Below are 17,493 nucleotides of genomic sequence, written 5' to 3'. Positions count from 1 at the left end.
TTTGGATTGCCTTGAGCGTATCTGTTGCATTCCTACATTAGGTCTATTTCTTTGATAGTCAACATCATTTGCTACCACATAACAAATACCAAATAACAATACAAAAGTTCCTTACAAACTTTCCTGCATTCTTCTTAAATGTGCTGCAGTCAGATGGGTGTCCTTAGACATAACTAGATCTTGAGCATCTAAAAGTCAAAGTCAGCTTTATTGTCAATTTCTTCACATGTTCCAGACATACAAAGAGATCGAAATTACGTTTCTCACTATCCCACGGTGAAGACAAGACATATTTTTCCAATTTAAGTCCACAGACAAACATAACATTCAAGTAAACAAAAAAGTAAGTAAATAAGTAAATAAGAGGGCACATATAATAATGAAAAAATAAGAGCAGCAAAATTTGGTTGAATAGTGTTGAATGAGCAGTTTTTGCAGTGATCACTACTGGACATTCCACATTGCTAGATAGCACTTGAGTGAGGATATACTTATTTCCACTTCACAAATAACCATCGCTATCTGCAATAGCTACAGTACAGGGACATTAATCAGTTCATAGCTGAGGATTTGTCCTAGGTCCACTTCCCTTTCAGCATATGCAGTAATGATGCACTGGAGAATGTTTCTTTTTGTTGCACTATAAAGGATATCTTGTCTAAATTTTTTGCAAATAATGCAATCTCCATAGCACTCTTCAGCAACCCTCAAACATGCACACTCTTCCATTTTTTTGCATGGCTGAAGATGACGTCAGGTGGGCGTGTCGTTCGTCCGCCATATTGGATTGAACAGAAAGCGAAACTAAATTTTCACAGGTCACAAATTTGGTCCGAACGCCACGAAACTTGACGTACATTATCCTTGGACCAAGCCTCACAAAAGTTACCGGAAGGATTTTTGATTTTCGAAAGCGTTTGCCCGTCACAGCCAAACGAAATCGGTGGCGAAGCTCTGAAACAGGAAGTCGTCCATATCTCAGGAACACTGTCACATATCGATACCAAATTTTGTATATGAACTGGGGACTCCAATGTGAGGGTGCATAAGCTAAAAAAAAAAGAAATATTCCAAAAGTTTCCATCATTCTGCAAACCACCCACAGGTATTTGGTAACTCTCACCATTCACCTTCTATCACAATGCCTTCCAAGTATGCTCAATGCCTCTGGGCAGCCACAATGTCTCCGGGCAACCTTTCCCACTCATGAAATCCTTGCTCTGCCATGGGATAGTATGGACTTGCAAACTGAAATAGCAAGGAGAACAGTAGCTATATATAGCTTACATAATAGAGTTGTTTTCACATTGACGGTATTCAAATTAAATTTTTCATTATTGTTAAATATCATGATGGGAGAATATTATTACAAATGTTACAACTATGCAAATTCATATGTTTACGGGAAATTAGGTTTTACTGTGTTGTTTTGTTGTAAAGACATGCAAGGCATTCTGGGCCATAATGAACAGTGGTCGGCAGCACTCCATAGGCTACGTATTAATATGAATAGGTGTTTCTGTAAACCTAGGGACAATAAACAGCTATCTCTGTTACAAAAACGAGCTGGTAATCGCTCATTGAAGAGGGAACTATGATAAAAAGATTTTTTTACTAAAAGCATGGTGTTGACAAAAGAATAAGCAGGAAATGCCACGTTAATCTTAAATAGCCTACATCTGAACGCTAGGTGGCAACGTTGTATTACATTTCACTAAATGCGGTGGAATTAGTGTGAGCTTCACAAGGAAGGAAGGTGCAAATATTATGTAATTTATCATGGGAAATTATTGGAAATGTTATTTCTAATTGCAAACCACACACATCCATTCGTAATCACACGTACACATTTAATACTGGAAGACTGTCATTTCGTTTATTTGATGTTGCTTAGCAACGGGGGACAGACTTCAGAGCAAAGATTCTAGAACAGAGCTTCAGAGAGACATGTTTAACTCCAGAGGCAAAGTAAACAGTCCAGCCAGTTAACATGAAAGCCAGTACCGTATAACACCGGCACAATTGTAACACTTTTTTATTTTTCCAATTCAAACTCGATTTACACAAAGACGATAGACTTGAGGGATGTGAAATTTGACCAGAACAGAGTCGTACATGTCTACTACATGAAAGTTAAAACAGAATTTAAAAAATATGTTATAGTTTGTCAATAATTTAACTTAACAGCGACATGAAGGCCCTTTGTTACAACCTTGACGCAGCCATAAAAAAGTGCGGTACAGTTGTAACAGTATAGCTAATACAAGGATACAAGGAAGTTTATTGTCACATGCATATAGTTACTGGAAGTAAGAAATGCAGTGAAATTATGTCTGGTGTCAGCCTATTTGTGCAAAGTGGGGGGGGGGGGGGTAAAAAGTGCAGTAGAAGAGGGATTTAGTAGATTAAGTGGCAAGGGCTGCATAAGAAAGGTGGGGGAGGATTGGAATTGGGGGGGGGGCACCAACAAGGAGCACCCAAGAGCAACAGGGGCAAGGAAAAACTCCCTTACCAAGGAAGAAACCTTGGGCAGATCCACGGCTCAAGGGGCTAACCCAACTAATGAATCTAACAGTGCTAAAATTGTGAATCCCATAACATTTAACACAAAACACTGCTGGGTTAAAGAAAGAGCATCTGTTTTCATATAAAATCAACAAAAAAAGTCCAAATGTATGACTGTTACAGCTAATTTATTGCATTATTGATTAGCCATTGCAGACTGTGTGTTATGCTAGCTCACAAAAATATGCTAAATATTATGGCCATATCCACTTGATAAAACCAGTAAATATAGTTGATAAACTGCTTATTTCTTACATGTCTGAAGCATTTGGTCCAACAGTGATATTTCAAGTTGCTGTGTTAACTTTAATTGGGTGATCGCGGCACACAAATCATAATCCATAACTCGCATGCGATGTTAGCGCATGCGCGATAAAATCAGTTCATTTTGCCATAGATAATGGTGTTACAACTGACCTGCACAGGTCATGTTTTTATTTTCATTTAATTGTGTGGTACCCGTCAAGCGGTATACCTTCTTTAGTCTGACTACGCCACCCCCTGATGATGGGCAGGAGGACCCACAGATCTTTCCCTGAATGTAGTGTGGCTAATTCTATATGTTCCCCGCAAAGGGACAGTAGACAAGAGGCAGATATGTAAATGTATTTCAAATTTATTACAATTTAGTACAAAAGGAGTAGAAAAGTTCTAAATCTTAAAATACTGCTATAAACTGGTGGATTTTCCTCAGTCTAGGAAGGTCGGATCAGCCAATGCAAAACCCCTGCTCAGGAGGACCCTGGTGAGACAGAAAAAACAACAGGAGACAGCAACCCAACACCAGACGACGCATGCAACACAGCAAGCACTACTCAAGATCTTCAGATACCACTACAAAATGTCACACGTGTCCTGTTGCAGCAAGCACTACACACTTAAGGTCTTTCGATACCACTACAAAATATCACAACGTGTTGTAGTTATAGTACACACCAAGACAGTGTCTCCCAATGTGGTCCCTTGGCAAGAAGGGGCAAAGCATCAGTGTGGATCCGGCCTTGTACAGCGATAGCCTAAGCAGAGGACATAGTTAGGGAGGAGAACCACCAGCATCAATAGCACCACTTGTTAATGTACAATGCTACTATGATCGGGGCACATGGGTAGTAGGCCCAGAGGCAAAGTCAGATAACCAAACAAACACAATAAAGAAATGCATACTAATTACAGGAAAACAGTGGCTGGCCTGGTCCCTTTTCAGGAGAGAACAAGCGTGTTAGTTGCCAGCCTCATTAAACAACATAGCATAGTCCACTTGTGACCGGATCGATAGTGGAGATTGTTTGTGTCGACTACGCCACCCTGGACCTAATGCCCAGGGACTCCAGAACAATACACCAGGTATCCTGAACCCAGTTTAGTCATCAATATGCACAGGTTCAAATACAAAAAGGCAGACACGTGAATTCCAATCAAATCAAATGTCCGTTTATTGAAAGCACTGTTGGGGGGGGGGAGTGTGGTGTGATCTGTTGCTGAAACTGAAAATAACTGGCAGGGGTTAGAAACATAAAAATACACTTTATTTTAGTGTTCTTATTGTATCTTTTTACTGTCGTATAGGATGCATGACATGAGTTAAATAGCACAAGCAATTCTAACACATCAGCTGGGAATGTTGCACACACCAAAATAAAACAGAAAATTATACTGGCAGGTGGGGCTTACCTGGATGGGGGGAAGCAGACTATCAAGGAAGGTGTCCACACGTGCACTCTCACTGCAGAAAAGTGTTACACCAGAGAGGGTTCAAGCGGAGCTAGTAATCAAGGATCTTTGGTTACACCATTGTCACAGCAAACCACCACCGATATTCCATAGTACACTCCAAAGTGAAGTTCACAAGCCCGCCACCAGGTGACTAGTTACCCCCCGCCGAAGATAACCCACAGGCCTGCCAACACATAAACTGATCAAAAAGGAGCACAGCAACCACAAACACCAGCATGTAGGTTATACCAATTAAAGATGTAAAGCTATTGAGCCAGGGAAATAATCCTCGCTGGGATAAAAGCTAGGCATGCAGACACACTACAAACTCAGAAAACACGATCACACACACTAAGGCAAAAGCAAAACAGACCAGCAAACAAAAACAAACAAAAACAAACCCGCCTGTGAAATCCCAATCAAGCAAAAGAGCAACACAAACAGGTCAGCTACCGCGACACGGAGGAGCTGTGATGACGTAAACACAAAAATAAGTGAAAACTAATGCTATGGACAAGACAGCAGCGTGACCGCACTAAACAAGCAAACTTGACGAAGCCATGCTACCTGTAACATAAATAGTCAACACTTAGAGTGTATCAAAGTGTCTCAAATGCCACACCAAAAGCTACAACATTCCGGTTTCATACATACCAAACACTTGCAGTCACTGATTAGCCAGTAGGCCTAAAGAACGCTTAAAACAGACACGCCGTGCCGTCGTCATAAGCTGCAAGCATACATAAACAAAGAGCAATTAAGACTCCGTAAGGCTAATAAAGGGAGATAATAAATATTTGGAAATGCATACCTGCAGGGGAGAGTTATCTAATGCTAGACAGGTCAGGTTCCATACAGCCACAGCAGAGTAAGGGAGACGCAGAGCTACAGATGGAAAGAGTAAAGTATTAAAACTAGGCATGAATAGCTTAACCAATGCAGCGAAATTGCAACATACCTGGCGATTGGCTCCTGCGTGAAACCCAGGGACAAACCGAGCGAGAGACAGAGAGGAAGACAGTCCGACCTACTATAGGCACCTTTATACCATGGCCTAATACCAGGATCTGAATGAATGGATAGCTACATGCCTGCCCCGCCCCCTTCGTTAGAGACCAGTGTGTAAGGTAAGCAGGAGGAGACACAGAGCGAGAATGCAACTGGCTACACACTCAAACATAGCTAGAAAATATAGGCCTACTTTTCAATATGCTGAACTGTCCACAGCTCATTGACACATGAGGGCAAAAAGGTGAATGTTCATACAACAACATACAACATATAAAACATTCAATGGAAAATGTGCATATTAAGAAATTTACCAATGCAGCCCATCAGCTCAGGTCACAATGAGGTGATCACAAATGTTAAAACTCCATGCAGAAGCCTGTGTCCTCCGTGAAGAGTAGACACAACCTTCTAGAAATTACCCTGATAAAATGAAATAAATAAGTATTAAAATTCAAATGGCAGTGATTAAACATGCTCTACCATGACCAACAGTACCTGTATGAAAAGTGAAGCCCAACTCGCACAATAGTGTCCAGCACCAACACAAAGAGAATCTGACTTGCAGCCAGCAAACACTTATCACTTCCTAATTAGTCATGTGACTTCAAGACATCATGTGATCCTAGGTGTTGTGTGGATGTGATGCAGCTATGTGTGCCTGTTTGTGTAGATCCCCACAATTGCATTTGCTGTACTATATAAATCAAATGGCACTCATGTAAACTTGAAACAGAGGGACCGAAGATATGAATGACGTGTGATTGAAGTCCACATGCTCAAATTTCACGAAGCAAACTTAAAGAAACAGTTAAAAAATAAATAAAAAATTGCGATGCTTGAATTTGCACCTTTTTGCTTAATATCTCATCTCTGGTCGTATTTATAGTAGACCATTCATATTTGGATGGCTGTAAGATTATACATAATTACATGATATGTGTCTGTTTACGTTTCCGTAGCTACACCATATCTTGAGAATAAAACACTGTTACATTTGTACCTCTTACAATTGTACCAGTTCTCCCCTAACGTCGAAGGGTAAAGTCACGTGACTTCTTTTGTAGTCCGTTTATGAAACAAAAAGAGCGATTTCGATTTTTTGAAATAAGGCAAAATAGGGCCTTATATTTTCACAGTTAGAAGATTATTACTGTATACACACTGAAAAATATTTTTGGTGGATAACTTTTTGAGTTGACTTCACAATTAAAAAAAAAAAAAAAAAAAAAATAGGTCTAGGCCTATTCTGATAGGAACGCAACCACTTGGGGCGCTGGTTTTTACTTCCTCTCCCTATAGGTGAAAGCGAAACCAAAGTTGTGTCATTGCCATTTTGCATAGGCCTATGACTCGGAGAAGTAAGTTGGCCTAATTCTATTCTTAAAGTATCATTAGTTTCTCATTATTTAGATTAGGCCTGTTCATTAATGGCCATGCATTTTGATTCATCGACTAATCGACGATGCACTCTATTGATATATGATATTGATCACGAGACTGATAGGCTTAGCCTAGTCAGTAGGCTTATAGGCTATCCTGGCCGAAGTAGCAATTTAGGCTATTTCGTCTTTTTAGACTTGATGTCGTACAAAAACGGACCTAAATTCGAAAATAACTATCTTTAGGCTAGGCCTGCTTTACTTTGAGATACTTCACTTCCTAATAGTCCAACCGACTCTTACTAGTAGGCTGGCTAAATGTCCTCCACCTATATCATTGTGAATAATTTGCTATGCGAACCACCGGAGCATATTAGAAAGCTAGATATGGCAATGGCAATATGGTGGCCGTGTTCACGTATAGAACTCTACGGACGATGCAGTATCTAGCTTTCTAATGAGAGAGATGGGGTGGGATCGGGGAAATAAGGCAGTTGCGATACAACGCCCCCCATGAAAGTGTCAACTTTTCATACTTTGAATACTGTGAAATACTTCTGAAAGTATATTTATACAGTAGGCCTACTGTGTCATTTTACCTGTAGACACATCATGTGACACTGGATTCACAGAAAACCAAACAGATCCATGAATAATTTGTCATCAAAATGAGTGTCCCTGAAGGAGACTTAGCAGGGAGTCTTCCCCTGAGCCACCAGAATGAGACCGTCAACCCTGCTGCCAAAGAAAGAAGCACAATTACGAAGAATCTGGTCACAACAACAAAGTAAGTTGAGAGAATGAAGATACTACTGAAACATAATGTTGGGGTGCAAATGAGGAATAAGTCCTGTCTGTTGCTGCAGCATGAATGAACAGTGTGATGCTGGGCATGAAATGAACTGAATGCATTTGCTATTTTGACAGTGGGTCTCCACACCAGATCCATAGTTCTAAAGGGGTTGTTGCTATGAGTGTGTCCATGAGAGGACCAAACGTGTGGTGATATGTTGTCTCACCGATGTTGATGAAATTCGGCCAGTTTGATTAAAATGCTCGGCCTTCTCAAGTGTGCTTTCTTGTTTAGGCCATCCTTAAAAATATTTTTGTTAACCATGGGTCAAAAATCGTGATACAAACCAAATCATGAGGTTGGTGTATTGTTACAGCCCTACCAGTCAGTGACGTCACGTTATGCAAATTTGTTTAAATTCATACCTACGTAATGAACAAAATGTTACTTTTTTTTATTTGAAACTTGAAAAAAAAAACATAGACCTACCTACCTTTTTATAGGCTGTTACTACAAACAAAAATATTATTAAGGGTGGCCTTATTTTCCTGTGATACTTATAATCTCACTGTTCCTGCAAGGCATGGCAGAATTGGCTCATGTGTTAAGAAATTAAGGTTGTTTGTAGGGATGTAATGGTACTCAAAAATCACAGTTCTGTACCTCGGTGTTAAAGGTTTCATTGTTTTGGTGACCAAAACTGCTTAAATAGTGTGATCTTACCATTGCTTTCAAGTGTTATAAAAAGAATGTTTAGGACCTTTTTTGGTGGAAATGCATCCATCCACTACACAGACAGCACAAGGGAAAGCCAGAAAAAGTCAAAGGATGTAGTGACCAGATGAGCAAAAAAATATGAGTGAAATGGAAGGAACATGTTCTCCCATAGTTCTACAGGGGAAGGAGTACTGATTTTGAAGCTGTTACGTCCAAATATTAATCTGACAGCAGAATGGACGTCAACATTTTAAGTAGAGGTTTTTCTACAGTAGGTTTTTTTTTTTTTGCTACAATGTTATACTGGCTCCACATCCCCTTATCTTTTATATCCCCTGTGAACATTCTCGCACACAACCACAATAGCGATTGCACTTAATATGTCAAAACACATATTGGCAAATTTAAGAGACATAACAGTGTTGATCCGGTATATTGCTGAGGGGTATAAACCTGTCTGTTTCCTACAGTATTCATCATGCACCATCTCCTCCAGCTTCTAGTGAGATGTCTTTTCAGAGCGATGCATCAATGGAACAGCCTACAGACACAGGGGAATCGACACAAAGCACAAGGTTTTTCACAGGATATTTTGCTACAAGACTGCTTAGATTCCATCTAAGATAGTAACAGTACATCTAATTGGATTCATTTATTGAGAGAAAAATACAGACAGGGTTTTATCAGAAAATATTTAAAGATGAAATTAGAAAAACATTCTGATAAGCATAAGACATTTAATGACTTACTGTACATATGTTTTAAGATTTTTTTCATTGATCCCCTAAATTCCTGAGATTCTTAAACTGCTTGTTTCTTGCAGCAGTCCTCATCCCAGACCACCCTCTCCAGTGCCCAGTGTGATGTCCATGCGCTCAATGGACCTACCTCCTACATTTACGAGGGTATTGACACAAACAACTGCGTATGTACCACTACATAATTTATCCTGTGATACCAGACAAGGTCTATTTTTAAATGTGTGTCTTTCTTGGCTAGATTCAATTTGAAGAAGAACTCCGGCAGATTACAATATAGGGTCCTGTTGTTCGAAGTCACCCAGTACTGTTGGTACAAATGGGTCGAACGGGAGTGGATCAGTAGTCAGTGGTTTAGGGGCGTTGTAGAGATGGCGATGTGCTGCTTGTTAAAAAATGAGTGTAAGCAAACAGGGTCTGCTGGAGACACGGAGCAGTCACCTCAAAAGCCGGAGCCAGTGTACTACATTAGCCCTAATGAGCCGGCCACACCCACAAGCGCACCTGAACGCTGGAGACAAACGAGAAACAAACAGCAGGCCTACACTGGAGTATTCTGATGATAAATAGTGCAGCCAGGTGGCTACAAAGCTACGCAATGGGGGCAACATTTATACTGTGTTTGTGCTTCATAATAGACACAAAAATAATGTAATTTCAAGTGCTGTGCAACATGAACAGGATTCTTACGAAACACTATGTGTATGTTTAACTCAGTAATTGTGAATAAATAGCATAAATCCAGCATTGGATTTATGCTATTAGGGAAACAGAGGTATATGACTACCTCTACAAACACTGGATTGTTATGCCCTTCCCCTACCCCTTTGCTACTGCTGCTGGACATTAGTTACATTTCGGACATGGTATGCCGTCAACTCACGGGGCATCACACATGGAAATATGTACAAATGTGTGACTATCGTTCAAATCAGTAATAATGATGTGACGTTAAAACAGCGATTTTGGAAAACTTTCCTATGAGGATCTGGATCCTAAATATTTGGCCAAAAGATTGAATGTAACAAAACAATGATTGTCTTAATTTATGATCCAAAATGTTACAAGAATGTGTCTTTTGGTCTGCTTGTACTGTCATGTTTTTCCATTGTGCCGGTGTATGCTGGGACATTTCTCTTATGACTTTATTTCAACTGTGGTCCTGAGGGGTATTCCAGAAAGGAGGTTTAACAAACACTGAGATAAAACTTAACCTCTGGGTTGTCTGAACCTGTGGCGACTAAACCCGAGCTGTCGGTTCCAAAACACCGGTTACCAGTTAGTTCAATCAACCCTGTGTTAGATAACCTAGAGTTGTGCGCGTTCACAGCGAACTTCATCATCTACTGAGAGTCGAAACAATGAGTGAAACCGGCGAAACGAAGAGCACTCTATTTTTCAGAGGCGGAGTAGTCGAGGCTAACGAGGAGAGAACTGTAATAACAAAAAAAAGAGCAATACTTAAGCGCCTGCGTCCGAGACCTTGCTTGGCAGAGAATAGCCTAACTGACCGTGTAAATGCGTACGTTTAGGATAGCCTATTTAATGTCAAAAGCACAATTAAATAATTCACTGGACATCACATATTTTATTGACTGCTTTGAATGATGCTTTCTTAAACTAGCCTACCTTGTCACAGATTGAGTGGGCCATAGAATTCTTTGAGAATCCCAAATGTAATTTTCTATTTTAACACGGGTTCTGCAGCTGTGGGCCAAGTTAAACTTTTGCGCTCCATCATCGGAAGGGTGACTGTCGGAAGGCATGGGTAGCCTATTGGACACATTTCAGTGCACATTTGGAAAATTTAATAAGTGATGCTGACCTGCCAGTTGGTGAAACTACACATTAATGATCCTCGTGGGGTTGTGTCCAGGAAAACGAATGAAGTTGCGCAGGGACTGCTTTAGCGCAAAGCAAACTTTACGCACCGACCGACAGCTTGCCGATATGCTCTGCGTCTCCAACACTACAAAAACTCCCAGTCGGAGAGCGTGTGTAGCCTATTAAAAAAATATTTTATCCCAAATGCCATCAGCATTCTTAACCAAACTTAGTGACAACATGCATACCCGGCTGAGCTGTACAGCTATATTTAAACTTATTTAATGTTTACTTATGCTATGTTTCCCCTTTTTTGTACTGTACTTGTTTTAATTAGGCTATATCTTCAATGTGTCTGAGATGTGGTTTGTCCATCTGTCTGGTGAGCCAAACACAAATGTCCACTATGGTGTAGGCTACATTTCTAATCCACCATGCTGCTTTTCAAGTAGCCTATATTTAGGATTCAGCTGAAAAACTCTAGCGCTCTTGAAAAACTTGTTTGGAAAAGAATGGATAGGCTATCATGTGATGTCGTGGTCTTATCGCCCTCTCACGGTGAATTGCACGGATGAATATTACATGATTTTGTGCTTCTTTGTCAATCGGACCTTCGTCCGAAGTGTAACAAGTGTAAAAATAGCGGCCTGATTGAACATGCACTGAAATAACCGAACATAATTGAACATAACCTGAACAAAACCTATCCCCTACCAGGTTAAGTTCAGAGCCTATGTTACCATAGTTACTTACATAGCCTGATCATTTTTGAGCTTTCTGGAACTGAAATCCCAGGTTTACCGCTAACTCTGGATTAACATACCCAGTTAAGCCAGTAAACCTGCTTTCGGGAATACCCCTCAGAAAAATCTTAGTTTAGCCTGCGTATCTGTACCACTTCATTCCCACTTCCCCTCACTTGAATGCACAAATGTTGCTTCACAATTACTGCCTGACAATATAACCTTATAGGCATACTTTCTTTTACAGCATTCATCATGCCAGACCACCCTCTTCAGTGTCTAGTATAATGTCCTTCCAGAGTAATTCATCAATGAATCAACCTCCTAAATATACAGAGGAATTCACACAAGGGTATGAATTATGGTTGATTGTAAGCTGTCAGTCATACTAATATACAGTAGCACATGATTGTCCTAGACTTATTTTCATCTGAATGTCTTGAAATTAATGAAACTAATGTCTCTGAACATGGTGCGCGTCACAACAAAATTAGTCTGCGTTTGTTGATATTTATGTTTCTTAGTAGAGGCTATTGACCAAAACAACTTACATTATATTTGCTCACCTCTCTCTTCAATGCTTCCCGAGAAACTTCAGATAGTGTTTTGTTATTGACAGGCAACACCACTTTGTTTGTTTTTAGTTTAGTTCATGGAGCCAGAGCTGTGTACAAAAGACAGGATTTTTTACAATGTGCTCAGAGAATGGAGAGCTAGCGGACCATGAGAAGATATTCACTGAATGTTATAGAAAGTGTTATGTGTTAGAAATCGCTAAGTGTCCCACTGCGTCTAATAGGAACAATCAGAATAAAAAAGTACCCGGTGTGTGTACTATTAGCGTAAAACAGCCATATCATTTTAAGTTCCGAGTTTCTATAATTGTGAGAGGCATGTCCATATAAAGGAGTGTTATGGCTTGTGGGAACATTTTCTCTCAGTTTTGGCCATCTGACTACTGAAGCACTGGCCTGATTCCTGACTACTGAAGCACTGGCCTGATTTTTTTTTTTTTTTTTTGACCAACTGGACTCATTCTGTGGTGACATGCCTTATGATATCAGAATAATGTTATAGACAACAACACCAATGTTGTGTTGGTGCATCCTGTTTTTTGTGTAAAAATTAGCATCAATTTCCAGCATCATGTGATATGCTTTGCTCTTATGCTTTTAAACTTCAGTCTCAGTCGTTTTATATTAATCCACAAAAACAAGTATGATGGAAAAAATCTAATATTATAATATGTTTTTTTTTTAGTGACTGCACTGATAGCGTGATCTGTGCAGTTTGTCCAAAGAGGGCTTTCAAGTCCTGTCTGACCTGCATGGACTCCTTCTGTGAGACCCATGTGAGTGATCACTACACAGCTCCAGCTCTGCAGAGACACAAGCTGGTGGACGCCACTGGAGACCTGCAGCAGAGACTGTGCCAGCAGCACCACAGAGAGCTGGAGTTCTACTGCAGGACTGACCAGACCCCAGTGTGTGCACTATGTGCTGTAAAACATCACAGTGGACATGACGTAGAACTGGTAGAAAATAATGTAGGATATACATTTTGGATTTAAAAACATACAAGTAGAATAGAAACATACAATAATGTGATATTGACAGTAAAATCTTGCTTTATGTAATTTGCTTTTAGGAACAGAGTCTTCAGATGAAGGAATGTGAACTGACTGCTCAGAAAAGTAAGTGTAACGGCTTCTACACACAGTTGCGTGCGTTGCAGTGCTGGAGACGCATCCCATTCACTTTACATTAGAGTTTAGATACTCTGGCTGAGCCTGAACTTGACCCGCGGGCCGGGTCAGGCCGATATTTCCAGCCACTATCCTCGGGCCGGGCCGGGCCGGGTCCTTGATCAAGCATTTTTTTAATATATTTTTTAATCATTAGCCTACTTGGGTGGGGAGCTAAAGCTATGCCATAGTCAGAAATATTATATATTTAACAAAGTAGGCCTAAGTAACAAGTGTGTACAAAGTTATACAAGTTAGGCTCAGACAAACTTGACCCGCATGCCAGGTCAGGCCGATATTTCCAGCCACTATCCTCGGGCCGGGCCGGGTCCTTGATCAAGCATTTTTTTAATATATTTTTTAATCATTAGCCTACTTGACCTTGAACTTGACCCGCGGGCCGGGTCAGGCCGATATTTCCAGCCACTAAGTCACAAGTCAAATTGGTGTTTTCAAAAAGAAGGGATCATGGAGAATAAAGAAAAACATATTTAAAAAATCTTTGTATATTCCCACAAGGTGTTTGGGTGCTCTGAAAATGATAACCAAAATTATTTTTCAGACTTGTGAGGTCTGTTGTTCAGACCCTGAAGGGATTTGTTTTCTGTTCATTGCTTTTTGTGAGAGTGTTTCTACTTATCTCAGTAAGGAAAATAAATCAAGAGCCTATGTTGAGTACAAATATGTCTTCTGAAGGCTTAAACAGAGCCCAGCCAAAAACTCCAATAAAATTTGTATCAACTTTGAGGGACAGCTATGACCATGCAGGATTATCCAGACCAAACGTGACGATTTTGCTACATACTATTCCTATTTATGTACCAGCATGCAAAATTTGAGCCTCCTACATGGTTTAGTTCTTGCGCTGTGGGCTTTTGAACTTTGACAAAAAAAAGAGGCCGAACAAAATCGACACCCCCCTCCCCCTGTAAAACTGGCTGTATCTTGGAAAGTATTGATCTTACATAAGAGTAATTTTACAGTGTGTCTCCTGGGTAACATAGGTACACCTGGTAATTTTTTCAGAATTTTTTGAGACCTAAGTGCGTGGGCCCTGGTTGAACTGACGTGGAATGACCCAACACCTACTGGGGTAGATTGTAACACCTATTGGGGTAGATTGTAACAGGTAAAAAAAATGCAGAAAAACAATGGAATTCCATTTGATATACTGATTTTTTGCATAAACAGGGTACACAGGGTGTGAAAATAGATTCACCAACATATTGTATACCATACAATCCGTTCTTCACATAGAGAATGGAGATCATCGTTTTAAACTAAATATAAAAACCACAACGTTTATACTTTTGTGTGTGTATGTATTTGTGTCTCTCATGGAAAGAGAGAGAGGGCTGAACAGTCACACACACAAAGATGAAATTAAACAGACATTAAATGGGTCTACTAGCCCCATTCCACAGGTTGTAACATATTCAAAAAATGTGTTACAACCTACCCCACCACCAGAGGCGATTCTAGAGTCTGTGGGGGCCCCAAGCAAAAATTCCAAGGGGGCCCTACTGACAAGTGTTATCACCATTATGTTATACCACCATTAGGTTATTATGTTAAATAATAAAAATACAAAAAGCATATTATAAAAATTCTTATATTTTGACATGTATCTCACCACTGCAAGCTGGCAGCTCGACTTGCCTTTCATGTGTGTGTAGAGCAGACTCTCCTGCAGACTCTCTGAGGTAAGAAAGTAACTTTTGCCATGGTGGAGGGATTCTCTGGGGCTTAGCAATTTACAGATAAAATGTGGTGTGCGCCTTACAGAAATAAATTGCATTTTTTTTTTCTTTAGTGATGAAAAATTACCTTTCTGCGCTCCATATCTGTGACACAACTGATCTGACCTGACTTGACCCGAGTTTGCTGTTAGTCTGTGAGAGCCTATGTGTATGCACTCTGCATGAACTTTTTACTGCATTGCCATGAACAAAGTAGAGGCAAAAAAGGGGTTTCTTTGTTGAACAAATTGGGATGCAATGTGAGCCTTGAATTGGATGCCATGCAGGAATTTGCTAGGATCTCAAAACCGGATTATGAACATGCTTTGCCATAGAGAAACAAACACACGATAGCGTTATAAACATTTGCTACAAAAACAGACAAAACGTGGGCTAAGTCCAACTATATGAAGTTATTATTTTGCTGTCACTTCATCTGTTTTATAACCCAGAAGGATGTACTTGGTATCAAATGATAGCTCTGTGTCTCCTCTTTCATCCGGTCCGGTCCGCGAGTAATTCGAGGGTAATGGGTGTGCAACGTTGGTTTGTGTACATGACGTTATTATTTTGCAGTCACTTCGTCTGTTTTTATAAGCCAGAAGGATCGATATAAATGATACTAATGGATAGCCCTGTGTCTCCTCTTTCGTTTGATATGCTTGCCATATCTATGCGATCACGGGTTCGCGAGTAATTCAAACGAGAGTAATGGGTGCGCTGGTGAACGCAGAGAAGTAGACTGTAAATATGATGCAATTTGATTTAATTTCATGATTTTTTTTTTTTTCATACTTCATTGTACAGACAAGTGCATAGTCTCGTTGGAAAGCCCCACTTCTGCTCTGTCACGCAATAAATGTTTAATCTCGCTGCAATGAACAGTTCCGGAGCAATGTAACAAAGAAGAAGGGGTGTGTTTTATGACGCACTTTGCGTCAATCGGGTTCTAAAAAAAATAACGCGTATGCTTGGTCCTTACTGCATCGCGATTAACATGTTATGGCAGACAGCCCTAATACAAACATAGAAACGTTAATCATCTCCTTGCTTAACTAGTTGTAACTGTCGCTAGCCAGCTGAAGTTTACTGTCGTAGATGTAGCAAACCATGTTCAATCTTTCTGCCAATTATTAACATTAGCCTACTATAACTTCATTGAGTAGCCTAGGCTAAATACCAAACTCCGATGTTGATCCGTCATCACTGCACCCTCGATTGACGTTTACCACAGTAGCCAAAATATGTGCAGATTCTTTGAACTCTTTTGAACACAGATCCGCTGTTTATAAGGCCATATAGGGCCTACATATGTACAGATGTACTGTTTGTAAAACAACAGGACAGGAGCACACAAAATACATCATTCAATCTCTATGAACGAAAATCTCACTTGTCCCACCGGCAAACGCACTAAGACCCACCAGCAAACGCACTAAGACCAGGTCGGGGGCCCCCTAGCGGCTCGGGCTCCAAGCAGTTGCTTGGTTTGCCTGTTGACAAGGTGCGCCCGGAGCCCGTCTACGGAGAGCCTCCCCACTCTCTATTAATCCCATACAAACCGAATTTGGCTGCAGTTCACCAGAGTTCACCTAGATGGCGATCGCGGGCGAGTCCAAAATACATGGGGTCCTATGGAGCTACATGGCTACATTTATTGTTTTCACCTATTTAACAACTGAAACCCTCAGATTTTATTTTATTTTTCGCAAAATGGATATGGATTATCAATCAAAAGTGAAATAATCCGGGAGTCATGTCCTTTCGTTTTCTTACAGGTTGGGTCGTTGTTGCCCATAACACGCTAGCATTGATGCTATGCTATGATCATGCTAATGAATGACGTCATTGACACGTTTGAAAGGCTTTTTAGAACAATTAAGTGACTTTAAAAAATATAATACTCAACCAAGTGTATTGTCTTTGTCTCCCCTTTCGAATACAATATTCAAATTGCTTGAAAAAAAATGATATCCCGAGAAAAGTGGATTTTGAGGGGTACAGCTCCATAGACCTCCATTCATTGTGGACTCGCCCGCGCCCCTAGATGCAGTACCACACCGGAAGAGTTCCGAGAGTGAAGGTTCTCCCCTTATTAGACATTCTCTGGTGCGCCTCTGCCCACCACTGTTATCCATTGTTTAGCTAGCTGTATTAGCATGGTGCTTTGACATTAGCAAGAGAGAGCTACACCATTCTAGAGAAACTATAGTTTGACCTGATGTAACTCATACAACTGTATCTACAATGGTAAAAGCACTAGAAAAAAAAAAAAAAAAGTTACTTTCTTACCTCAGATGTTGAATTTTTCTCCTTACTCTGGGATAAATGGCACTAACAACTTGAAAATGTCCATGTGTGATCGTTAAGGAAGTCTGAGGAGTCAGAAACTGTCACATGGCTCATATCTTATCCCTGATTGGTGGAATTGGTGATGTTACAACCATACCCGGTCTCCCCTACTATTCCTACAAAACAACTAGATACTAACAACGTAGTGCAAGAAT

General features: G+C 40.3%; 1 protein-coding gene and 1 long non-coding RNA gene across 8 annotated transcripts in view; one reads left to right on the top strand and one right to left on the bottom strand.

Moving 5' to 3' along the window:
- Positions 1–3,163: 3,163 nt before the first annotated feature.
- LOC121709365 lies at positions 3,164–5,960 on the bottom strand. Of its 5 annotated transcripts, none has more exons than XR_006031922.1 (6): positions 5,785–5,960; positions 5,601–5,709; positions 5,090–5,163; positions 4,237–5,008; positions 3,737–3,761; positions 3,164–3,581 (listed from the first exon to the last, which is right to left on the bottom strand). It is a non-coding gene; the product is annotated as an uncharacterized LOC121709365 (long non-coding RNA). The 5 variants fall into 5 exon arrangements; XR_006031923.1 differs by lacking the exon at positions 3,737–3,761 and having other exon boundaries at positions 3,164–3,307; positions 3,502–3,581; XR_006031924.1 differs by lacking the exon at positions 3,737–3,761 and having other exon boundaries at positions 4,237–4,845; positions 4,933–5,008.
- A 634-nt stretch (positions 5,961–6,594) lies between these two features.
- LOC121709316 overlaps positions 6,595–17,493 on the top strand; it is a 35,086-nt gene continuing 24,187 nt past the window's right edge. The window contains exons 1-7 of one of the 3 annotated variants that reach the window (XM_042092588.1): positions 6,595–6,647; positions 7,274–7,455; positions 8,649–8,753; positions 9,002–9,103; positions 11,751–11,855; positions 12,764–13,049; positions 13,151–13,196. In XM_042092588.1, the coding sequence (XP_041948522.1) occupies positions 7,337–7,455; positions 8,649–8,753; positions 9,002–9,103; positions 11,751–11,855; positions 12,764–13,049; positions 13,151–13,196 (763 nt within the window). In that variant the 5' untranslated portion in view covers positions 6,595–6,647; positions 7,274–7,336. Of the gene's footprint in view, positions 6,648–7,254; positions 7,456–8,648; positions 8,754–9,001; positions 9,104–11,750; positions 11,856–12,763; positions 13,050–13,150; positions 13,197–17,493 lie in introns of those variants that run through there. The other 2 variants (XM_042092589.1, XM_042092590.1) reach the window with 2 other exon arrangements.

This window comes from Alosa sapidissima, chromosome 5 (assembly GCF_018492685.1).
Source record: "Alosa sapidissima isolate fAloSap1 chromosome 5, fAloSap1.pri, whole genome shotgun sequence".
Taxonomy (NCBI): Eukaryota; Metazoa; Chordata; class Actinopteri; order Clupeiformes; family Clupeidae; genus Alosa; species Alosa sapidissima.
The sequence above is the reverse complement of the archived record's forward strand: the minus strand, read 5'-3'. Positions and strand labels throughout refer to the sequence as shown.